At 38.9% G+C, this 25,590-nt stretch overlaps 1 protein-coding gene across 4 annotated transcripts in view; it reads right to left on the bottom strand.

The window, feature by feature from the left end:
* Positions 1-2,099: 2,099 nt before the first annotated feature.
* FMNL2 (formin like 2) overlaps positions 2,100-25,590 on the bottom strand; it is a 195,134-nt gene continuing 171,643 nt past the window's right edge. For 2 of the 4 annotated variants that reach the window (XM_083350444.1, XM_083350447.1), the window contains exons 16-26: positions 19,506-19,630; positions 18,774-18,973; positions 17,611-17,845; positions 16,623-16,691; positions 16,426-16,506; positions 15,155-15,284; positions 13,449-13,612; positions 12,136-12,237; positions 10,815-10,913; positions 7,980-8,103; positions 2,100-2,404 (exon numbers count right to left, since the gene is read on the bottom strand). In XM_083350444.1, the coding sequence (XP_083206570.1) occupies positions 2,295-2,404; positions 7,980-8,103; positions 10,815-10,913; positions 12,136-12,237; positions 13,449-13,612; positions 15,155-15,284; positions 16,426-16,506; positions 16,623-16,691; positions 17,611-17,845; positions 18,774-18,973; positions 19,506-19,630 (1,439 nt within the window). In that variant the 3' untranslated portion in view covers positions 2,100-2,294. Of the gene's footprint in view, positions 2,405-4,462; positions 4,557-7,979; positions 8,104-10,814; positions 10,914-12,135; positions 12,238-13,448; positions 13,613-15,154; positions 15,285-16,425; positions 16,507-16,622; positions 16,692-17,610; positions 17,846-18,773; positions 18,974-19,505; positions 19,631-25,590 lie in introns of all 4 variants that reach the window. The other 2 variants (XM_083350445.1, XM_083350446.1) reach the window with 2 other exon arrangements.

The raw sequence follows: 25,590 nt of genomic DNA, 5'->3' as shown, positions 1-25,590 counted from the left end.
ATGCCAACATTACAGCCTATTTCGTCATACTGAAGTACTGCAGTATGTTATGAATTCTCTCGCAGCTGTTTATGGGACCTCAAATAATATTGCTGAGCTGGATATTACTTAAATCAAACATATTAATCTTTCATAATGGAAAAGGTGTAATCATGGCATGTTCTCTTTTGCATGTCAAATATACATTGCTGGATTCTGTCAGCTTGTTGGCAATGGTTTAAAATAAATTTTCTGTAAAGAGACAAGCAAAGGTTAATGAAACAACTTTTGAGCCCCAAACTGTCCATTTAGTTAAATATAAAAACAAAAAAACCTATAAGTTAAGAACATTCAGATTGTATAGCACAGGTTGATGCATTTTAAACAATATTTACAGTATTACCCGAGACTAGAGTGGGAATTAAAGAGAAGTGTAAAAACCATAAAAAAGCACCAATTTTGTAGCAAAATATCTGTACATTTAAAAACATTATCATATAACTACACATTATCAAAGGAATATGGGACCTTGACCAGTCGTTCACAGAAGCACAATATAAAAAAAAAGAATTAAGTGGTTAAATACTATACAATAAATTTTACAATTAACATAATGATGCAGTGCTACCAGCAATGGGAAGGATGTAGGTAAGATGATTATCTTATCTTCCAGTTTTTTCACTTTGGAGAGAAAAAAATTCAAGGGTCCTACTTTGAAGCAATATTGATAAATAAGACGGTAAAATTAGCTTAAAGCTTAACGTATGAGCATCCCAATCCAAAAGGAGGATATCTAAGCATTAATAGTCTGAACTTTCCAAGTATATCTAGGAGAAGGCGTGGTAGAACCTAGGGTGGAGTTAAAAGAGGAACCAGTCTAGAATCCATACGTAAGCCACAAGTGAACTAAGTCCAACTTCTTGAATTCTGTTGATCCTTATCTAACTCCAAGCAGGTGCTAACCATTAGCTAAGCATATTCCTGTGCATGGGCATTAGTAGTAATGAATCAATTGAACTGGACCTGATCTTTTGTGCCTGACAGTATCCAGCTGCACTGCATTGCATTCAACACTTTGTATAACCTGAATGTTAACTGAAGGCAATCCAGTGCAGAAACATTGAAAATGGATTGGTGCAAAGAATAAATGGAAGTGAACTACGCAATTTCCTTTGTACAGAATCCCACAGCATTCCTGCAGTGTTACCCTAACCTTGTTAGTAGGGCACTGCCTTTTCACCATGTTGAGAATTGAGCAGTTTGTGATCCTTATGAATTCTAATACTGATTATTGAGAAGTTAATACCTTAGTGCTAATTAATAAATAACATTGTTACCCCAGGTTTAGGGTTAAGGTTATGTTTGCCACTATTGAAAAAAACCCACAATAACTGTGTGCAGTGTGCCCATCTTCTGCAGCTATATCCCCTAGTTTTACCTTTACCATCCACTGGTGTGTACTAGGTAGAAGTTAAAAACAGGCAAGTGTGTATTTAATCTAAATCCCATATTATTCCCACATTGTATTTACAGCAGAAATCCCTCTAGCTAAACCAATTAGCTTTAAATCTTGTCAACTGTATTCATATCTCCCTTAACATTTGCTTTATGGATATTTTCCCCCCAGCCTTAGAGTGAACCTAAAGGGTCCAAGTTATTTTAATATCTTTTGCTCCTTTATATATGATAAAGTCCTTCTCCATGCATACAGGTACACGTATGTGTGTGCATATATACACCCACATGTATATAAACACACACATACACATCTATATAATGCTAGTAAGTGCAGCTGAAGCTCAAAGTTAACTCTTCAAAAGTGTTCAGGAATGTACTGAAAAATATTAAAAAAAAATCTACAGCAGCTCTTATCAGAATATTCCCTATTTACAACCTGTTTATGAAATTAAAAAAGTCCACTGAAGGCTACTTACTAAACTGTATGTAACAATAACAAAAAAAATACAGTATGTATTTTACATTTTGGTTAAGAACACTGAAGAAATTTTATTGGTGTAAAAAGTTACCCAATCAAAAAAAAAGAGTCCTATTGCTTTCAATAATTTGAGTAGGTCCTTGAAATTTAGGCACTTGGTAGCTACAGTTGTATGGCCAGCCCATTTTTTTTTTGCTTTAAATTTTTTATTTTTCATTCCTATGCATTTTCAGTCCTGACTTGAGCCCTTCAGAAGACTAGTTAAAGGGATTCCGAACAAGGCCATAATTAAAATGGCAAGATAAACAGAGTCCGCGTGGTGAGGAAGCGATCAAGGGCACTTTCTACTGGTTGACTGGCGCGGTTTCTCCTGTTCGGCTCACATAGCCAGTTCAGCACCATTGAGAGCACGTAGGTTCTGATCGTCCACACGCCGCCGGGTGCTTCTCCTCACCGCATCGGCTCGTCGGTAGGGTTGGTTTCTAAGATCTGTGGGAAAACAGTGGAGGAGTCAGAAGCCGACCACCCCCTGCTTTTGGATCCAGAGAGGGAGGGTCCTGCTGGCAGCCCATCAAAGCAGCTTGAAGCCAAGGAGAAAAGGGACCACTTAGATTCACAGAGAACTGAGCAAAGAGCATAGAGGGGCCTAACTTCACCTTTTGCTAAAAGAAAGGCAAAGATAAATTTTCTTTCTTTCTTTCTTTCTTTCTTTCTTTCTTTCTTTCTTTCTTTCTTTCTTTCTTTCCTTTTCTTTCTCTCTCTCTTTCTTTCTTTTTTTTCTTTCTCTTCCTTCCTTCCTTCCTTCCTTCCTTCCTTCCTTTTCTTTCTCTCTCTCTCTCTCTCTCCTTCCTCCCATCCTTTTTTGCAAGCCTATGCTGGGGACCGAAGCTTCTGATCCCCTGATGGCTGTTTATGAAGCAGCTGTAGGAACTGTTTCTCCTTCCACCCTTGCCTCTCCTTCCTGAATATCTCCACCACTTGAAGGCTTTCCTCAGCTCTTTCCTTACAGAGTCAATCACTCTCTGGAAGAAAGATCTTCCATCACAGGCTCAGCCATGGGACATCAACCCGAATCTTCACTCCATGATCTTGCTTAGAAAGAAGGAAGACAAGGGAGGATTTATCCCACAATCCCAGAAGGGAGAGGAGAAAGGAAAGATGCTAGTAGGGACAGCTGTGACTCAGTGTTAACCTCCACTGAAATCTGGGAGTCTGCTGAGTTCTTCAAAAAATTCCTCCTCCTCCTCTTCCTCCTCCTCCCATTTTCTATTTCTCAAAGGAGGGCATCTCCCATGCTGTTCCGTCTAAAGCTATATAGATATACCACAACAGAAATAAAGAGTGACAAACGCACTACCCTTTCTCTTTCTCTCTTTCCACAACTTATCCCAAAGATCCTTTCGTCCGTATGTCCTAACTTCCCAAGCTACACTGAATTTCCCAGCTAAATTGGCTCTGCCAATCCCAATCTCAGCTCTTGAGAATCCCCACTGTAACTGAACCTCCAGACTGAAACAGCAAGAATGTAATAATGCCTCAGTCTTGGACCAGGGGATTCAGAAGGAGTGGCCAAGTTCTATGGGAGAGGAATTCAATTGGTGACAATCACAAAGTCTCCCCAAAATTCACATAGGCTAACAACTTCCCTAAGACCAAAATAAATAGTTTATTGCCAGGAAGCAGTTCCAGCCCATTTGACTTGCTGGCCCAAGTAGAGGAGGATCACAAATCAATGATAATTGATCACAAATCAATGCAGGTGAATCTCTGTCTCAAAAATATTTCACAGGGTTTGGGTTCACCATTTTCTCTGGCCTTGGTGGTTGTGCATGTGAAACAGCCACAACCTGACTTGTCAATATTTTAAAGGGGCATGTGCTTCCCCCCTCCCCCACTTAATGCTTATCCCAGAAAAGATTTCATGAGTTCAATCTCTATGCACTGGGATTCCCTTGGAGAGGGATGGGCATGCAGTTCCCCTCCCCCCCTCCCCCTTATGCTGGTCCCAATATCTTCTTGAGCTCCCAAACATCTATAGACCTCCAGATCAGATTCTGGGGCGGGGGTGGAGGGAAAGAGTTTACTTTGGAGTGCATTTAAGCCATTAACATATTCTTGAAACGTCCTTCACCCACTCCGGTGACGTCACAACTATCCCTGTGGAACATTTTGTAAAGCAAGAGTTCTGCACATAAAAATAAGTGGTCCGCTTCTATAAGAGAAATTCGGCTGCTGGAATCTGGGAGAAAGTTGTCAGCCTTCTTTTATGCCCCTCTTCCCTTCCTCTGCCCCTAATATAGGCCAAGACATAAAGCACAGGCAAAGCACCCCTCCTTTTAGAAGGCAATGCAGAGAGGAAGGAGAGAGCAGTGATCACTGATCAGTGCTACAAGTAAAGGAATCCCACATATATGACACAGACAAAGGGTAGAAGAGCTGAATGGCCCAGCAATGCTCCTAGGCCTTAAGTGTTCCTAGGCTCTATCTTGCAGCAATTTTGTGTGGCATTCAGAGAGAGGAGGAAGCTAAATAAAAAGTGATGCTTGCCAGCTCTGTGTATCCTCCACCACCGGTGTGCTAGAAGAAATCCTTACCCTCGAGTGAACATTTGGAAATTTAGTGATATTATTCTTCTTTAAGGCTAAACAAGAAGGGGGAAAAAAACAGAATGAAGGTTAAGTTTAAAATGGGATGGAACATGACGAGCAACTCAATTCAGTGCCCCAAAGCAAAGCAAAACAAAACACAGCAAAGCCAAAACCCACACTCTATTTTAAAGGTCCAGCAGGTTAGCAAAAAAAAAAAAAAAGCAAGAATGAGTGAAGCCAAAAAGTAAAGAAGTTTAAACAGAGAAAAATACAGCCCACCCTAACCATTAGCCAAATAAACTCCAAGCTGCTTTGAACATTGGCTCCAGAACAACCAGGCAACATTTTCATTGGAAAGAGCAAGCAGGATTTGGACAGATCATATCGCTTTCTTTTATACCTTCTGTTGTTATATCAAAGGCAACAATATTAACAGATATTCAACCTCCACTTTATAACAGTTTACATCAAAAGATTTCAATGCATCCAGTTCCATGGCAATCAGCTTGGGATATTTGTTATCCAGAGACAATTTGTGACATGTTGTGGCCAGCTTTGCTTTTTCAAGCAGAATGGCCTTTGACCTTCTCCCCCACCATTGTTAATCCTTGGTCAGGTAGCCTGAGATTGGTTTAACATTCAAGTAGATCTTCTCACTTCTTAGCTCAAAACTCAAGGCTGCTTGTGATTGGGATTAATCTGGTTCCTGATTTTTACTTCGAAATTTTGACTTTAAATTTCCCAAATTATTAAACCACGAACAGCTCCTATGTTTTCTTAAAGGTAGCATTCGTACAGAGGCTTCGGAGGTTTTCAACTACATTGGCATGGAACTGAAGCTAACATAGCTATGGGTCTGGCAGGATAAAAATGGAGGGAGGAAAGAGATTTTGACATGCAAACACCAACATGCAAGCAGTGAGTAGAGTGACAAATATGAAAAAATGCTTTTGCAGATGACAAACCAAGTTCCCCCCACCTCCCAAAATTTAACTTTTCTTTAGAGGTGAACAGCATTTCTCTCCAAAGTGGGCTACAGTGATTCCGATCTAGCCTGGGCAACTTCTTGTAACTAACTTTTCTTGAGCTTCCAAGAAAGCCATCAAGGGTTAGGAAAATACCGAGAAACAGGTATCCCATGAATGACCCCTTAACTTCCTATTTTCCTAGCCCTTATAGCAGGTACCATGTGAGCCCCAGAAAAGACACAGACACAGCGAGGGAACTCATATACTAGATCTGAAGCATCTCTGCCCACTTCAGATCCAAATACTGCATACCTCTATTTCTCATACAAACGTGGCTTACTTCCAGATAAAGGCTTAACACCAGGACTTATGCAACAGTGATCAATCTACTAAGATCAAGAAGAACCCAAAGTAGAAGAGCATACAAAAAATAAAAGGAATTGTCTGTCATGATTATCATTACAACCCTCAACAGTTGCTTGTAAATTGAGTGGAGTGGCTGGCAGCACAAATTTCCCATATTGGCTGTTCTATGGCATTTAGCAACTAGACTGGGGGGTGTCCGACGTTGGCAAGTCCACAACTTTAAGACTTGTGGACTTCAACTCCCAGCCACGATGGGTAATTCTGGGAGCTGAAGTCCACAAGTTTTAAAGTTGCCAACGTTGGACACCTCCGGTCTAGAGCCTGAAATGAATGGGGTGGAATAAGCTTTCACATGGCGGGCGGAAGGGAGCAAACCATTACTGGCAGACAGGAACGTGCAAGGAGATGATGGTCAAGGAGATGGTCATGTAAAAACAAGATTCCACAGGGATGCCAGACGTTACAGACCCCATTCAACACCCCCATTGCCGTAAAGTGGAGAAATGTCAAAAAAAAATCTACAGCAACCTTTTATTTTTTTAAGAGGATCAGCTGTGAAAGAGGAATAGTTTAGTAATGGAATTCCTCTGTGAGAACAGGTTCGCAGAAAAACCGAGAGCCACGCTTGGCCGTTCGGGCAGTAAAGGGCACCGTCTTCAGCACTGCATAAAAATAACAGCCAGACAAGACAGAAGACAGTAAGAAGCAAAGATCTCTTGCATTAGTATACGGTTAGTGTTTTATTAAAGACACCCTGCAGCAGATCATCTCTCAATTAACCACAATAAGGGTTGTGTGACTGGGTTACTATCCAAACAACTTTCCACCTTGATGGCAGCCACTGGGTTTTTTAATATACTGCTTCGTCTCAGCTTCCCTTTGCAGGTTGATGTTTCCTCTCCCTGCTCCCCATAAATTGGGCTGGATCAATTCCCGGGGCACTTTCACGCTTAAAGCCAGTTTGACTTTAAAGACTCCACAGAGAGGTTCTTGCCATTCTAGTGGAGTCTTTGCAGAACATCTGTGTACCTAGCATCTGTACACCTAGTAGTGTATACTTATTATTGTGGTGGCTACTGTAATATAGTAATAAATATTTCTTGCGCTTCTCTATTATACTCATAAGCGTAGTGCCAAATACAACATTCAGAAAAAGTGCATGGATGACTGCCAATGTAATAAAAAAAAGGTAAGCTTAAGATACAAAAAGCTTCACCCATTCTGCTAGGACAGTAGAAAGTTTGCAAATCAAACTGCAGCAAGTAATGGGTCTGTTTCAGGAATCTTATGTTGTCTGTCCAAGCTGTCTTTCCCTTATCTATTACAAATTAGACCCAGCCACTGTGTCCCTATTGTGTTCAGTTATGAACTGCAAACAAGAGGGTGCATAAAGTTTTTTGCAAGAAGAATACGCAATTCCAAAGTTTCATGCCATTCAGCATTTCACATGAAACCATGCCTCCCAGTACTCCTTTACAGATAGTTCTCACCAACTATCTCATTCAACAACTGTTCAAAGTTAAGGTGGTGTTAAAAAAAAAGTAGTGACCAATCCTTAGATTTGTAGTCACGTGATTGCCATTTCTGTGCTTTGCAATTGGCTTGTGGCAAGCAGTTAATAGAGAAGGCAGAAGTAAAATCAGTCATGGTCACGTGACGTTTCGCTTAGCAACTGTGGTGTTTAGCAATGGAGTTGTCAGTCCTAAATGTGGTTGTTAAGCAAGAACTACCTGTAATGCTGTGACTATTAAGGTTAGTAGCAATTTTACAGTAATGTGAACTTTTAAGGACAAAGTTAAAACACTAACAGATTTGCAAACAAATGAAACCAATCCCAAGATTTCTCTAGCATGCCTCTGACGAATACAGCAAGACTGTACGATCTATGGCTTTAATTATGACAACATGAATAAATGCACAGTGATGCTTCAGTGAGATACTACTGCCACTAAACAGGCCTAAAGGCCTGAAATTTGACCAACTTAAATTAATGGTGCATCAATTAACGTTCCTACTTGTTATCGTTTACAAAGCCCTAACCAAGCAATTAAAAGAGAACATTAGAAATAAATTTTGTGTGTACTGTGTTTTTGAAACAGGCTCTTTGGAGTATTGGAGGGGGGGCGCCCGCGGGGGCTTTACCTGTGATGATATCTTCAATAGCGCCATCTTTTCCTTCATAAACATGTCTGTTGTCCTTGACTTGTCGTCGTCTTAGCTCTGCAATTAGTTCTTGTTGCTGTCGTTTAGTTTTATGAGATGGAGACTGAAAGACAGTAGAAGAGGGTTACACAGCTGAGTAAAGATCAGCGCTCAAAGAGACAGTAGCACTCCTTTCCCTACTAATAGAAACGCTACATACTGGAAGGTAAGACAGCTAATCCTTATGACTTATGACCACAATGGAGCCCAACATATCCATTGCTATGACAATTGTTAAGTGAGCTCTGTCCCTTTTTACAACCTTTCCTGTCACAGTTGTTAAATCACCACAGTTGTTAAGTCAGTAACACCAATACTCGGTGAATCCGGCTTCCCCATTGGCTTTGCTTGTCAGAAGGTCACAAAAGGACTCCCTGGACACAGCAGCTGTCATAAGTACATGCCAGTTGCCCAGCATCCAAATTTTGATCATGTGACTATGCTCCAGTGGTCTTAAGTGTGAAAAATGGTCATAAGTACCCTTTTTAAGGGCCATTTAATGTCAAACTGCCACTAAACAAATGGATGTAAGTCGAGGGCTACCTACACAGGAAGCTGTTCTATACCGAAGCAACCCATCATCGACTCCTGCAATAAGCTAACTGAAGTCTTCCTGATACCTCAGATTTAAATTTGCCAACCAACCAACAGGAGCAACGACAAAAGTGTTGACCAGCAGTCTTTCCCAGGTTCCCAAAAGGCAGATACTGAATCCTGAATACTCTGCATGCAAAGCGTGTATTTCCCCCAATTGTGAAATTTTAGTATCTTCAGCCTGATCTGTAACTTAACAGTCTTCTTTACTAAACTCTTGCAAATTATTTCCTAACTCTGCCTCCTAATTTCTAGATTACTTGGCAGCAAACAAAATAACAAATGTATTGAGTTGATCCTGAAAAATGAAATACTATTGTTCAAAAATGCCAAAAAAGCCCATTATTTCAACGGGGGGGGGGGGAGAGAATTTCTGGTCATTTTATGTTCAATGCACACACACACACACACACACTTTAATTATATAGTTCATAATATTTTTTAATCCCATAAACAGAAAAGCAATCTTGCCACAGTCACAAATGCTTTATGCATTAAAATGTTTTTTTTTTCTTTAAAGGTAAAGGTTCCCCCACACATGCGTGCTAGTCATTTCTGACTCTAGGGGCCAGTGCTCATCTCCGTTTCAAAGCTGAAGTGCCAGCACTTGTCCGAGGACGTCTCCATGGTCATGTGGCTGGCATGACTAGATGCCAAAGGCGCACGGAACGCTGTTACCTTCCCACCGTAGTGGTCCCTATTTTTCTACTTGCATTTTTTACATGCTTTCGAACTGCTAGGTTGGCAGAAGCTGGGACGAGTAACAGGCGTTCACTCTGTTACGTGACACTCGGGATTCGACCTGCCAAACTGCCGACCTTCTGATCGACAAGCTCAGTGTCCTAACCCACTGAGCCACCGCGTCCTCCCCTTTTTTTTCTTTAGGTTACGGTATATATAACATACTGTATAGAGATAATTCCATATAAATGCTATAGAAATAAATTGTGTTTACACACCATTCAAAAGGGACAATTAAAAAGAAGGAAATGAGAACACCATTCTCTCAAGCAGTCAACATCCAACTAAGCAAGAGTTAATTCCAGACAACAATCAAGCAGAAAACAATACCCTAATTATGGAGAAATCCACCCTGCTACAGAGATTGGCAGGGCAAGCTACTGCATAGAAACTGGGAGCAAATCCCACGCTCACTTGCAACGATGATATTACCCGTTGGATAATGAAATGGCTGCAGGCAAACAACCAGGCTCAGAGACCATGAAGGCCTCTATATAATTGTTAACTAGGTCCTTTGGGTATCAGACACAGGAAGCAATGTACTTGTAGTCCAGGTGATCTAGCCTGATCTTGTAGGACTTGCAGATATACATTATGATAAGTTTTGAGAGAGAATTCTGGAAAATGCTCGTCTTTGTTGACATTTAAAGAAGTTAATTTACCTTTTTCTTGGGAGTTTTTCTTTCAATGTTTCCTGCCTATGTGATTAACTGCACATTTACATCTGTACACTAAGTGGTGTTGTTTAAAAATGCCAAAAAGCCAATTATTTTGGGATAAACTTTGGTGATGGACTGGAGAGCACTGCCCCTAGGCCCTGAGGTCTGAAACACCTTTTTAAGATTTAGGAGTAATCAGAATGGAATAGGATAGGAATGTGAAACTCTTGTAACTTCCATAAAAGCATCTTTGGTTTCAATATTCTGGAGGCAGCGGGGCAGGGGACTTTGGGTACAGAATAAGCCAACCTTCCCAAAATTCTGATTTACTATGATTGAACAAGCCTTAGAGCACATGTAAATTAAAATCACAGCTGTTTGGCATTATTTGCCAGTGAGAACAGCTAACTAGGCAGCAAAGGTTTTTCACACGGCTCATTTGACATAGAAAGGGGGATCTCTGGTTTCTTCCAAGCAAGCCCAAAATTGAAAGCTAAGAGCAAACCTGGCCTTTAGAACCAAGAACAGACATCAGAGCTCCTGATTTGTACATTATAAGAAAGCATAGACAGACCTTCTAATTTTTTAGTAGTAATGATAAGCTTCTAAATAATAAAATGCTTCTACTAGCAAGAAGAACCTAGCAGGAGCAATAAACAAGGTCCATCTAAGATCATTACAGAACTTGGGGATTCTGGTTTATTGTAATGTGCAAATGTTCTCAGGAATCATGACTTTGACAATTCCATCAACAGTTGTCAAATGGTTGCTTGTTTGTTACCTTTTGGTCTTGTTGTTCCAGCAACGCTTCCTGCTCCAGCAATTTTTCCATTAATGCCTGTTCTTGCTTTTTTCTCAGTTCATTCTCCTCTTCTGCCTGCTGTTAATGTTAAGAAAGACAAATGCAGACTGGTAAGAGCTACTGAAATTTCAAATATACAAGGGACTGATTCATCCAGCAAAAGACATATCTATTAGTACAAATTTAATTCAGACACGCTGCCTATCCAGTGAGACAAAACCCAATTTCCTGGATCTATTGTTGCACTAGCTATAAACTCTTTTAAAAGCCCTTAAACTATAAATCTCAAACCAGATCCCATACGTGCTGAATGCAGAGGAAAGCACATGTCATAAGGATGCTGTTGTTAGTTGCGAAGTCATGTCCGACCCATCGCGTCCCCATGGACAACGTTCCTCCAGGCCTTCCTGTCCTCTACCATCTTCTGGAGTCCATTTAGGCTCATGCCTACTGCTTCAGTGACTCCATCCAGCCACCTCATTCTCTGTCGTCCCTTTCTTCTCTTGCCCTCAATTTTTCCCAGCTCTTTAGGCTCTTCTCCAGTGAGTCATAGGGATGACGGAGGTTCTTTTTTTGGTTCTTCTTCTCTTATAGGTGAGAATCCCTGGTTACTCAGGTTCTTCTCTGGCTCCACCATGGATGCTCAAATTGGCAGCTCCCTTCAACAGCCCAATACAGAAGGGCTGCACATTTGCACATAAGGAAGTATACATTAAGGTAGACCACAGATAGTGAAGACAAAAGGAACAGCATGTATGCTACAATTCTATCAAAGTTTTCCCCAACCAAGACCCAACTCAGGAAAATTAACAGTTTGGGGATGACTACAGAATCACCCACAAATGAGTAAAAGACGGCTCATACTGGGTCTTACTGTTTCCATATCATTGCTGCTATCTTATCTTGGCTAATCAAATGCTTCTAAAGAACTGGAAGCTAAAAGACAGATCAAATGAAACAGCACCGAACTCATTACTAGATTCACTGTGACAGTTTTGAGAATTCGTAGAATTGCCGTCTTCAGCACAATCCCCTTAGAGTAGACTATTTGCCTACAAGTCCCATTAACTCTAGACAATTGGAAATTGTCGGATAAGTGGTCAGAAACCTATCCAGAGGCTTCTAGACCAGAGCTGTATTTATTTCAGAATATATTCATAATTGAAGGAATACAGAAACAAGTTTATTCATTTGTATTCTAGTCACTGTGTTTTCAAAAACTCTCCATTTTTTGAGCCTACTTTGCAGAAAGAAATTTCAGAACTGGAAGCTGTGATCAGTGGTGGCAGCTTTGGTTTACCTTGTAAGCTTTCACAAATCGTACAAAGACTGGGAAGAAGACCGATGGAGGAGTTGTCTTGGGATTTTCTCCAAAATATTTCACAGCATCATCAAAGGCATCCTGTAAGAGAGACACTTTTTAAAAAAAAAAATTCCACAGAAGCAACTATTTTTGTCTTTTGCACTAAAATAACAAAGAGCCAAGGCTTAACTGATGATCAATTCATTATGGCATATTTATCTCATTTTGTTACACAAAATACACCTTTGTTACAATAAATACTGATTGGAGAAATGGACCCAACCCTCAAATATTTTTATACATTCTAACAGAGAATTGTATCTTTCCAGGTAGTGTATATAACCTTTTAGTCAACCTCTCTATCCTTTGAGATATTCCCTCTGCTATCACTACAAAATAAGTACCTTCCTGTGATGTTACAGCCTGCTTCAGGAAGTTGTAATTCTCCTTTCTAAACCAGGGCTTAACAATTATCCATCAGGCACGTTGTAATGGAGCAGAGAATTGGATTAGATTTACAAAGGGCCTTCCAACTCTATGAATCTACTTGTTACAGTTGGCTGCTTTTTCTATTATTACTTGATCTCCATGCCTTGGAGAATCATTGTAGCGTGAGGTGACTTTCATCAAGAGATGCATTTTCAATTGGCATACATTACAACTGCATACATGTAGGATTTCAATCTACATTTAAAGTTCTTTTGCTTAGTATGAAACACCCTAGTTATTGCTACCCTAGTTATTTCCTCTAGGACAGAGTTCCCCAAGCTTTTCGGCTTTGCACACAGGATTGGGGCGGGGGTGGTGGTGAATGGGATGGTTCCTCATGTGCAGGGGCCCACTGCGTGTGCAAATGAAGAGTGTGTGCATGCACTTGCTCGCCCGCTGCTCACGAGGATACGCATGCACACTCACCTGCTACTTCTGCAGCCCGGTTCCGAAAAGCTCAAGGCCCGGTAGTAGGCCGCATTTCAAATACTCCCTTTCAAGTTCTGAGGAATTAAGGGAAACCTCCGCTGTTTTCTCTGATCCATTGTTTTCTCCTCCAGACCCTCATATAAACTGGTAATAATTAGTATCAGCTAACTATGAGGCTTAGGCCGAGTCAAAAAGACTACTCCTTAGTTACTTGGCAAGAGGGAACTTCTCTGTCAGGCACCGTAATTACTAGGCCACACCTGCACTTAGGAAATGACTTGTGCTTCTGTCTGCACTGAAGAGATAATTTTCAGATTCAAAAGGTGAAAAGATGCTTTTGCTCTCCAGTCTAGATAGCTAGAACTGAACAAGAGGTGAGCTCTATGGAATACCTGAGCTATTTTTGCATCGTCCTGCAACTTCTTCAGCTTCCCTTCATTGCTCTGGATGAATTCCTTCAGCATGGTGTTGTGATCGTGCATAGTATACTCTCGCTTTGTTAAGTCCAGACCTCTTTGGAGTTCCTTTACATCTAGTAGAACATTTTCAAGGGATACTGAAAGAGAGGAAAAATACCAATAGGTTACATTAGGGAGTACCCGACTTTAATTTACACAAAACCAAAATCCAGTGAGGAATTGTATACAGTAAGGCAGTGGTTCTCAACCTGTGGTCTGAGGACCCCCTGGGGAGGGCATAATGTCATCACAGCGGGTGTGTGAAGGCTTGAAAAAATGTTATGATTTAAATCTTGAGCTAAGTCTTGGGGGTCTGTAGCCACAATTGGTATTTGAAGAGGATCCATGGTGAAGGTTAAGAACCCACTGCAGTAGTGCATAATTTATCTGCTTAAGATAAGTAAATTTCATGAGAGATGCGCTATTCATATACGTTATACTACATTATTACTACTAAAATAATGATGGATCAGCTGCATTCAAAGTAATATACAAATTACAAACAGAAAACCGAAAGAGCAAAAAAAAAGGCAGTGGGAATGACATATAAAGCAGAAACCGCTTATACAAAGTATATTTCACCCCCTTTAACAGCAATAGGCTACTTTTCCTTAGTTTCTGCCCTAGTATTTTTTTTTGTTGTTGTTCATGCATTGTGACAGCAAATATGTTCACCTAGCATTGATGAAACAAGCTCTTATAGAGGCAGACTTTTCTAGGTGTTGGAGTGACATACATTTAGAAATAAGAGAAAGCACAGCCAATTTACCAGGAAAAGTATTTGTAAATCAGGAATGTACAAATCTTGTTGATCTGCATTGGCTTTTGGAACTGCACTGCACGGCCCAGTTTTAAAGATATGGATGCAGGTTAAAATATATGATATGAAGATAAAATGTTATATTTCTTATAAATGACATCATTAGGGGTCCTTGGTGTTCTCTGGAGCTTGGCTGTTTTCTTGCAAACATTTCATTACCCAAACTAGGTAAATTAGTCTAGCACTGCTGATGTTACCTAGTTTGGGTAATGAAACACCTTCAAGAAAACAACCAAGCTCCAGAGAGCACCAAGAACCCCTCATTTTAACCTTGAGTTACAAATATTCTCCTCTATCGGAATGACATTATTACTTTTGATGATTAATTTCTGAGAGAATGCTACATTTTAACATATACAGGGCGACTCAATTGATTTTCCAGATTTAAAACAAATCTAGATGAACATGAATAAAAGGCAACCAAAAACAATCCATTCTGTTACACATATACCAGGATGACATGAAGACCAGGGGGTGGGGGGATTAATTGCTGGTAAATCACAGAGCCTGGTTAACGCAGAGGGCTGCATCTGCTGAAAGTGCGTGTATGTTGTAAAGAAATGGATCTTGCGGTGAAACTAGGAAGGTGGTCTGATTGCTAAGAAAAGGAGTCAGTTTTAAAATCAGGATGACTCTGTGATCTCCCACGCTCAAACCTTCTTCTTAAGAGTCCATTTTGCCTTTTACAAGCTTGTATAGCTGCCAAGCTGATAGCTTCCCCAGAGGCTCCCTTCTCGTGAGTTATCATTGCATTAAGAGAGGCATGCAATAAATCTAAAAGTATTTTTCACACTTAATAAGTAACGTATGGCCAGATTACCTGCAGCCGCTTTCTCTACATAGTGAAGTTCATTGTAAAAAAGAGAAACCTGCTGATATTTCTCCTTTACGACATTGGATATATAGTGCAATAGAGTTTGTTTTCTGTCTGTTGATTTTGTATCTAACAACTGCAAAGAAAGGAAAGAGAGGAATGTTAGGAACACAATAACCATTGCACTTTAACTGGCTTCTAAGATAAAACCACAGATTTCTGGGAAAGAAAGTTCTCTACCCCCATTTTCTCTCCAGCAGCAAATTATCATTTTTTCAAAGCCAGTCGAAGAAAATCAAGGAAGTGAGGACTTTCCTGACAACTATAGATTCCCACTAGGATGATGATATAAGTGAGAACCTTTCTCCCATGAACTTATCTCATTTAAAAACCAAAGTTGATTGGAAGTAATTACTCCTCTTTGCGGATTCTTCTGTACCTCATCCTACAACTGCTTTTGAAACTATTGAAAGTTTTCAATATGAGCTTTTCAGCTACCTTAACGTATTTTGAAAGCCAGAAAAGTCTACCGAGTAGTCTGGCTGCCAGCAATTGTACTGCTAATATATATTGCTAGTCCATGTGTGACATGCTATACGCTAAATAAATAAATAAATAAAACTTAACATTGGTTAAGTCATTGTCTACCTGTTCTAGGCAGAACAGAATACTAAGGAAAGCAGGCTCTGACAATTTTTTTGTTCAATTAATCAGTCCAATTAAACATGTTATATTGGAAAGATTTTCAAAACAAGAAATTGAGTTTAAATGGAAGCTAGCATGCAGACAGAGTAACCAAAAATTAGCTTATTGCAGTCTGTTCCTTTATATTATAACCATCATTCAAATTTCTTGGAAATTAAAATCAGAACAAATTCAAACAATGAGTAAAATGAACAATGAATACCAAAGATAAAAGGATGTTCTTATTTTTGGCTCTCTTTTAACAAATGGCCCAACCAACCTGATAGGGATGATTTGCTTATTAGTTATAGTCTTCTTAGAATATGGTTATTTTTTGGTTTTTAATTGAAAAGTAACTGTAATATGTCCAGAAGATGAAGATAAATTTTTAAATTCTACCATTCCTTTCCATAGAATTTTTATACAGAAAAGTATATCCAACCTCCATATCAGGCACATTTACTTGCAAGTAAATGACTTTAGCCTGATAGCATTCCTGATGGCTTTTAGACAAATGTCAGTTTTCCCCTCCTATGATATAAGCTGGATGAGTGAATGGGGATTTTTGAAGGTAAATAAAGGCCACTACTTACCAGATCTAAACTTTGAAGTTTAAATCCATAGACAGCCCCTCGTTTACTACTGTTCATATAGTTGCCCAGAGCCAAGATTATCTATAGGTATTGTAAGAGATTGGAAAAAAAATTTATCAGCTAAAGTCAATTGAAACAAAAGGGGGGTTTACACACAACTATAAAGCACAAAAGACAGCAGCAAGAATCAGACTTACCTCTAAGATTTTTTTGAGCTTCTGAGAAGACTTTATGGAGACAGATGCTGCAATGATTGCATGTAATTGCTAAAGGCAAAAACAGGAAACGGGGTGAACATCTTTAAAAACTCAGCAAGTGCAAATTAAAATAGAACACTTCTACATTTCTGCAAGATGGAATGAATTTCAAGTAAGCCACTTTTCAAGGTAGATTTAAGCAGAATGTTCAAGATCCCTTACATTTCTTTTTTTCCTTCCTTATGTTTCTTCTTGTCCATTCTTACTCCAACTTTCAAGACTTTAGCAAGAAAGAAGGGGGCAGGAAACACACAACACAAATAGTGTAGAACCACTCACAAAAGAAACCGTATCCAACCAAGCAACCATTAGTTAGGTGCAATTAAGTTGGACTGCATAAAACCTTCACTGAAAAATGTCTGCCGTATCAACATATTGCTAGTAATGACTGTAGCTCTTCCAAGCACAGTCTCTGTAGACTTTTTCAAACCATCCCAGGTTTCTTAGCTGTTGTTTCCCCCTTCTATTTCTCTCAACCTTTGCAAGCATAGCTGGTTTTCCCTGCTCATCATGTACACATGTCCCAGGATCCGTCATACCCAATGTAAGCAATGATACCTTACACAATTGTCTCATCACAGCTATACTTGTGGCTAAGACCATCAAAGACCCGACCATCTCCAATAGGATATTCTAATCTAAATTACCTGCTCAAAAATGAATGTTAACAAATGCTTCATTGTATAAGCAGTTCTCATTTAGCAACTGCATCACACAGTTATTAAAAAATGCAATTGTGTGAGGAGTCCTTGCCACTTCCAAACTTCGCAGGTCTGTAAAGCCAAGAGAAGCACCTGTCCATTTCTCTTCATGACTGATGCTGGTCCCAGTTGTCACTAAATGTGGATTACCTCTAAGCCTAACTCTCAGAATTAAGCAGTAGTCCTTTCCCTTTGTAAAACAGAGCTCTGATCCACATCTCACTCACCGGTGTGAGCATCTGTATGCTTTCGGTAAAGTTGCCAACGAATGCCATGATGGTCATTTTCTGCATCAGCCTTTCTATTTTGCTGAACTGCATCATAAACCGATCCTCATCTGACAGATTCTCAAAAGGCTTCCTTTCCCGCTCATAAAGCCGCAACACTTTCACTTCGTTTTCCGTTGGCAGGAATCTCATCAGGCATTCAACAAAATCTACCGGCAGAGTCTTCAAATCAAATCTGACAATACAAATGCAATGCAATACACTAAGTTCTAGGAAATGAACAATAGAAGTAAGTGCATATTTAAATATTTTTGTCTGAGGGGACTTGACCACACAGTTTTTATAAACTTTTCAAATTATTGAAGTTATTGTGGGGGGGACCACATTTCCCAAATATTTCCCTTTGAAATATTTATAAAACTTGAATGTGGTAAGCTTGACTATAGAAGTGTTTTTTGGAAAGGATCTGGCTAAATTCCACATTCCTGGAAATAATGAAAAGTAATTCTGTAAGCTAACCTCATAAATGGCTCTTAAGATAAACATTGTGCTGAACTATGATTTGCAAGTGACATTCAGATACAATAATAGCCCATTTAATCACTAATTGGTAGCCAGCTGAGCCAGCAGAACATTTGAAGATGCAACCTAGGCACAGTAATAATGAATTACATATGCATAAAGCCATTGTGCATTTGTTCAAGATACTTGGACTACATTCAAATAATATGCAAAGAACTACACTCTTTTCATTTCCTTAATAGCTACCATATTTCTTTCAAGACGGTATTTAACTTGCTGCTAAGAATGAAAATTTTGCATGACAACTATTATAGATGAATCCATAGGACGTTCTTCAAAACAAAACGAAAAATACCAATTGAATATTATAGTAGAACAGGTCAGTTTTCTTCATGCTTTTGTGACATGTATATATTAGCTCTGTGTAGCTTAACACTTAAGTGCATCCCAAGGAATTTAAGGTGCTGAATCCAAAAACAATGTGCGCAGACTTAGAGCTTTAGTGTAAAAAAATCCGAGTGACAGCCACTAACCTATGGAATATAAAACAAGCCAACCTTCTTTTTGGATCTATTCTAGTTGCACAAATACTGCTTGGCAGTTCATATATTTAAAATTGTGTATAAAATCTTTTCACTTACGCTTGAATAGCTTTACATATTTCATCGGCAGTCTTTCCAGCTTTTCTTAAGGTGATAGCAAGATTTTTAGCTCTATTTGCCTCCAGAAGCGTGACTTTGTTTGATCCTTTTTGAGTTATTTGCTTGCTTGAAGAAAGGTCGATGGCTGGCCCCTGGGCTTTTGTCTTGAATATTTCTTCAAATTCATCCACATTTAAATCCTAAAAGAGACTTTTTTTTTAGAAAGGACAACCTGGAAAAACAAATCTTATAAAATTCATCCATAAAGAGCAAAAGGGGTTGAATTACACTAACATCTGTACAACTCAAAGTAAAAACACTGACTCTCAAATCCTCATCATATACACTTATCACCAGTCATGTGAATTTAGGTCACACTTCTGCATCGCAGAAGACAAAGATGACTTTTGAAGCAAAAGACGAAAGCTGGCTCCAAGTGTTTTCTTTAGTTAGAAACAAACCTAACTCTAACTAGACAAAAAGGAACACATCCAAGTATCTGAACAAAAAGATGCAGATGTGGCCAGAAGAACCTAAATTTAAAGTCAGTCCATCAAATTTGAGTATTTTATTTAGATAACAATGAAACATTTAAAATCTGCTAAATGCATATGACAAAATGTACAACAGCAAATCAAATTCTATTTCAACAGGATGCAATAATTGTGCCCCCAACCCTCCTGGAGCCCATCTTCTTTAGATATTCAAAATCACAATGTTCAAGGCTCCTACCTCCAAGATCCTTTCATCGTCAATTTCATTGAAGACAGTCCCATTAATCTGGTTGGGTTTCAGAGCTACCCAGTTAAATACAGGCATGCGGAACTTGGTCTTAATTGGCTTCTTGATTTTCACAGCTTAAAAGAAGATTAACAGTGCAATTACACATTGCAGAAGTCCTAATCAAAAACCTCTTTTAACCATTACAGCTACTACTAGGGAGTGGGGAATGGCATTTTAACACTGAAAAATACCTAGCCAATATTAAAAAAATGAAATAAATTAAGTATCCATAATGACTAGACATGCTTGAAAAAAATTTTTTAAAAAGGCAGGGAGAAAAATTTCAAGTCAGTAACTCTGTCTTCTGATGTGGTAATTCATATCAAAATTTGGCAACAAACATTTTTTTTAAAAAAATAATTGCATACTTTTTCCCCACTAGTAGCTGTCATGAACCACAATCCAATGCCCACTTTTACCTAAAAATAAATCCAGATAAATTCAAGAGAACTCACTTCTAATTAGTTATGCACAGGATTGCATATTGGAATGCACAAATAGCTTAATCACTGCATTGTATATATAACACTTCATGACTTCCTGTCCATGTGATTTTAGCCTGCTCACATTCTGACCTCCTTAAAATTAAAACTCCAAACACACAATACCTTTTTTTTTGGGGGGGGGAGATTACATTAATCTCACTGTCTGAGGAAGAATTATAATCCATTTATTTAAAAGTGAGAGACATTGCATCTAAAGCTTTTAATCCTGGCTAAATTAAGATTGATAGGAAGAGTTAAGGGGCTGCTTGAAAGCGTTTAGAAGCTGTAAACTGTGATTGCTCCGGTGTTTTAAGAATAAGCCCCACATAAAACATTACTTGTTTTCTAGGGAACAATCTAAGGATTGACATTTTCAGACTGATTAGGGACTCAGACATGTAATTACCATGATTGAGCAGCACATTATGCAAATGTGACATATAAGGAGTTAAGCCTATTATGACACTAATTGTGTTAAAGACACACATTTGCAAAGATAGAAATGTAATTGTAGGATTCCTCCCATCTCTATAAACAGGAAGGAATTTACATGTCCAGTCCAGATATTTTCAGATGAACCTTGAAATGGGGACCTTCAGAATTACATACATTATCCTACCCATGTAAATGGTATCTGAAATTTGACACATCTATTAGGGAAAAAGTATCGCTGCCAAATTTAAACAAGCCAGGATTTTGTACTCTAAATGGTAAAAGAACATGCATCAGTCTCAGCACTTCTAACCACCCTTTATACTGATTTATCACACAAATACACACACAAACACACAAATCTAAACTCAGGTAGGGCCAATTTGATACTCAGGCACACCTTTACCATTTCTGGGGATGATACAGAGATAGCAAGAATCGCAAAATGGACCGAGCCACTTCAAGCTCAGGCAGTTAGGGGTTTCTGCTTTTTCTGCCTTTTTTTTTGAGGATGCTGGAACACAGCTATGTAATCTTTCTTACATTCTGGGGATGTGTGTAAGACCTGAAACAACTAAAGGCAGCTCTTTCCTCACCTATCTGCTAAGATGAACTCAACCCCCCTCTTGAAGGTATCTTTGCCTGAAGGAGAATGAGTCTGTACTCTATGGCTTAACGCATCAAGAATCCTCTTTTATATGGGGGGAGGGGGGGAGAAACATTGATATTTTATTCCAAGAAAGAACTAACATTTCTCAGGATTTGCAGTAGTCTTAAATAGCAAGTTGAGTTCTGGTGTTAGGAAAATAACAATGCTTTCTAAGCACTTGTGGGATGGAAAATCTATGAGGGCAGCATTCTTAATTTCCAATTTCTCATGGAGATGGCTCTTGAAACCTCTCGTTTCTACAATCTTGCAAATATTGTAAAGCTAAGAGTCCCAGCCAATGCCCCTTTAATGGGAGAAATAAAACTTGGGCAACTCATGGTTTCAAGGCCTCCATATTGAATAAAAAGAAAATATCCTTATCCCAGATAAGATAGATTGCCTCATATCAATAGCTCCTTAACAAAACTACTTATTTGAAGTGGAGATGCCAAGGACTCATTCTGGGATCTTCAAACACCAAGATAATTATATTATGAGCGTATGCAAAATAATGTAGAAAAATCCTTGATATTAGTACATAATATGTTAACATTGTATAAACATGTTATTAATATTTCTATTTATAATAGAAAAGTAAATGCATACATAATTCTAGTATGTATTATTACACCATAGACCTCTGACATAAATAACAGTTGTACTGTATAATATTAAATTTTATGTGTAGATTAGATCCGGGGTCCCCAACCTGTGGGTCGTGACCCACTAGTGGGCCGTGAAGGGATTGCAACCGGGCCACGGAAACGGGCGAGCGCATGTGCACTCACACACATCCCCAGTTGCCATTGGGGAACTCTGGATTAGATGCAAGACCAATCATGTCAATAGAGGGCAGACAACGAAATAAATTAAAGAAGCCAGTAAAACAAACAACCTGCAGGAATGGTTTGTTTCACTAAGAAAATATACATATGTTTTGCTTACAAGACAGCATGAAGAATAATGACTTTATAAAGTTTACAATACGGATAATATGTTACATAATGTGAACCACCTCATGCTTTTAGATAAGACAAAAAAAACCCCAACCACATTAAAAAAAATAGCAAAACCACACACATACCCACAAAGGATGCTGCATTTCAGACCTGAAGCTAAAAAATTACTTCAAAGAAACAGTGTGTTTTCCCGGGCTCCCTCTCTAGCTATATGTAAATGCACATTAGACCTAAGGAGGCACCTTAAGGGTGTGACAAGAAGGTGCTTTAAAGTGAGTGTGCTAATGCACCACTGAGTGACTCTTAACTCAGATATGGGGTGGGTTTTTTTCAGAACTGTACGGCTACAGTGTAAGCCCAGCGGGAAAACCCTGCTTTTATAAGGAGATGCTGACAGGAACAATACAACATGCCCCGAACAAACTGCCTTTTCAGCTTTTTAATCTGAAACGGAGCACACCCATAATGCCAACATATGTGCGTGCCTGTACACTACACACACGCGCACGTGCAAAGCACAACAGGACAGAAAAGAGAAATATTAGAAAACAAGGTAAAGTACTTAACAAGTAGGAACCTACAGAAAAGCTTGATTGGCCCATCTTAAAGCGAAGCAAAGGGAATAAAGAAGAAGAAAAAAAGGTTAGCGGTGATTAAAATTATAGGACATTTTTTTTTATTTAAACAAAACAATGAATGGACTTTCCATGTATTAATATTTTTCTACAACTTTACTCATTGTTATTTAACTTTTCCCTGTCTTGTAATCTGGCTAACAGGACTGCAAGCAAATCAAACAACAAGAAATAAAAAATTAAAAAAAAACATAAATTGAAGTATGTATCACACCCAATTAAAAATTACAAACCTGGCAAAAGAGCTGCACCTGTATGGATTTTCGTAATACCACAGAAGTGGCTCAGAAATGGCTGCTAAAGGTGTGTAGGTGTGTGCGTGCGTAGATCTGTGTACGTGTGTGTTTATTTAATCTACCTTCACTTGTAAGGCAAAGAGGGAATCGGCTCCTGATACTGGTATACCAGGTCCATCATTTTTGACTAACAGCCATCTGGCCAGAGTTTAATGGGAGTTAAAGTAACTTTTGGAGGGCCCCGGCACCTTACCCATCCACTCACGTTTAGGGTAAGGTGTATTTTCTTACATCACGGTATCTTAATATGTTACCCCGACACTCAATGATGCATGGGGCCTCTCAAGAATCTTCTTCTGATGTCACCTAAGCAGGCATCAAGCCACACAAGACATCCATCCACTTTTTTTTCCCCTTTTGGCAATTTAGCTGTTAAAAACATTTAGGTTAAATAATATAACAGCAATTAAGCTCTATCAGATGAACCGGTCTTTCTACCAATATCTAAACAACTCTCTTTTGTGCAAGGGGCCTTGGAAAACAGAAGACTCAAATATTTTGAATAAAGTTCTTAATGGGTGCCATTTTCAAAAGTACAAAATACAAGCATTCCATCTATACCAAAAAGATGCAGCGGCATTTATTAATTTCTTGCACCTCTTTTCGTATCAATGAGCTTCTGCCCCGGGGACTGAATAGATTTCAATGGGCCAATCTGAGTAACGCTTCGGTCTCTTCCAAGTCACATGAGACACAAAGAAACGGTATTAATAATGGCAAGACAATAAAGCTTTGGCAGGATGACTGGTCATCAGATTTAAAGGGGGGACTGTGACTAATGATTAAACCAAGTCAATGGCTGAAAGTTTGGGGGTGGGGGGGGAGAGAGAGACTGGAATAGGGTGAATAGAATTGCCCAGACAGTAAGATGTTTTTTTTCAGAACTTGGAACTGAATGTCTATTGCCAAATGCACATATGCTGTCAGAAGCTGAACAAGTATAGATGTTGTATAAAATTCAAGAGAAAGCACTTTATTTTAAAAAAAAGAACATATATTTGGCTAGCTGAATTTCCAGTGGTGCCAAATTAATTTCCCATTGGAGGAGAGGCACCCAAATGTTTTCAAGTAAGAATATCACAAAATTCTAAAAACTAAAACATGTGGGTTGCATGTCTAAAAAAAGAAAAGAAAAGAAAAGAACTGGGTCCAACTGTGACCTTTAATTTTCCTTAAGAGGAAAATTAGACAAATAAGGTTCTTACCCTTTAATAGTTCTGTCAGATCAGAGGAGGGAAATGGCACCGACAGAACTATTAAAAGGTAAGAACCATTTGTCTATTTTCAAAATGTATTAGGAAAGGATACCAAAGTTTTCTCAATGTAATTCTTTCATGGCACCAATCTATACACTACAATCTATATTTACTCATTTGATTATCTCCATTCACAAACAGCATCATTTTCGAGGTGCATAGCTTAGGAGCATTTGGTATAAGTTAGTAACCTTTAAATGTAAATATTATCGGGCTGATTCTAACAATGCCGGCACAATTTTCTTTTAGAGGACTAATTAGCATATCCTTCATCCATTGCATCATCAATATGTAAGTAGTTGTATTGTATCATCATATAGTAAGCATCCATTACATTTTTGTAGTAATACTGAAGAGAAAATGGAAAATGGATAGATCGCCTTCTCAAAGCAAACATGCACTCCCACAGGGAGGGCCTCCTTAGGGTACCGCCGGTCAGTGAGTGCCGGCGGGTGATCCCCAGGGGAAGGGCGTTCTCTGTGGGTGCGCCTGCCCTGTGGAACGATCTGCCTGTGGAACTCCGGACCGCCCCCAACCTTCTTTCGTTTTGCCGGGACCTAAAAACTTGGTTATTTGATTTATCTGGCCTGGAGTGAGGGGTTTTAATTTTTAAACTTTTAAATTTTTAAACTTTGGGCTATTAATTGTTATTTAATCTTATTTTAATTTTATTTTAATTCTATTTCTCGGTAATAGATTTTGTTGTTGAAATAAATAATAGAAGCAGCAATGGGGGGGGGAAATGAGAGGTTTGCAAGTTCACTACAACACTGTCCCCACCCCTCTTCTCCCCCTCCCTCTCTTAACATTCCTAAAGAAGAGAAAGTGAGAAAAGACAAGGGAAACACCCACATTTATCTATCCTGAATCAGGTAGGACAATTCAACAATATAACTTGTTTGCTTTATCACAAACACCAGAAAAGTCTCTGAAACGTTAATAAAGTTCAGAAATATTTATGTACTCTGAAACTGAGCATGGGATGCCGATTGGGCAATGTTTCTGATATAGTCATCAGGAAAAATAGCCTTTGTAGATAAGTTTTGAAATTTTGTAAAATGGAACTGTATTAGGGCATTCAAAAAAAAAAAAAAACCAAACAGTCCTGCTTAAGCTTAATAATAGCATATGTGAACATATTTTTCCAGTTTGGGCAGACAAAAATACAACAAGACTTTCTTTCTTCTGGTGCATTAAAGTTTTTGAGAACTATGCTACATGTGAGAGTTCACATGTAGTTTTTCTCCATTTCCTCCTCACTTCAAATGCAGCCATTTGCATGACGACGTGGCAACGGAAGACTGGCTTGTGATACACAGGAG

This window comes from Vipera ursinii (genome assembly GCF_947247035.1).
Source record: "Vipera ursinii genome assembly, chromosome: 1".
Taxonomy (NCBI): domain Eukaryota; kingdom Metazoa; phylum Chordata; class Lepidosauria; order Squamata; family Viperidae; genus Vipera; species Vipera ursinii.
Note: the sequence above shows the minus strand (reverse complement) of the source record. Positions and strands in the feature narration are given on the sequence as shown.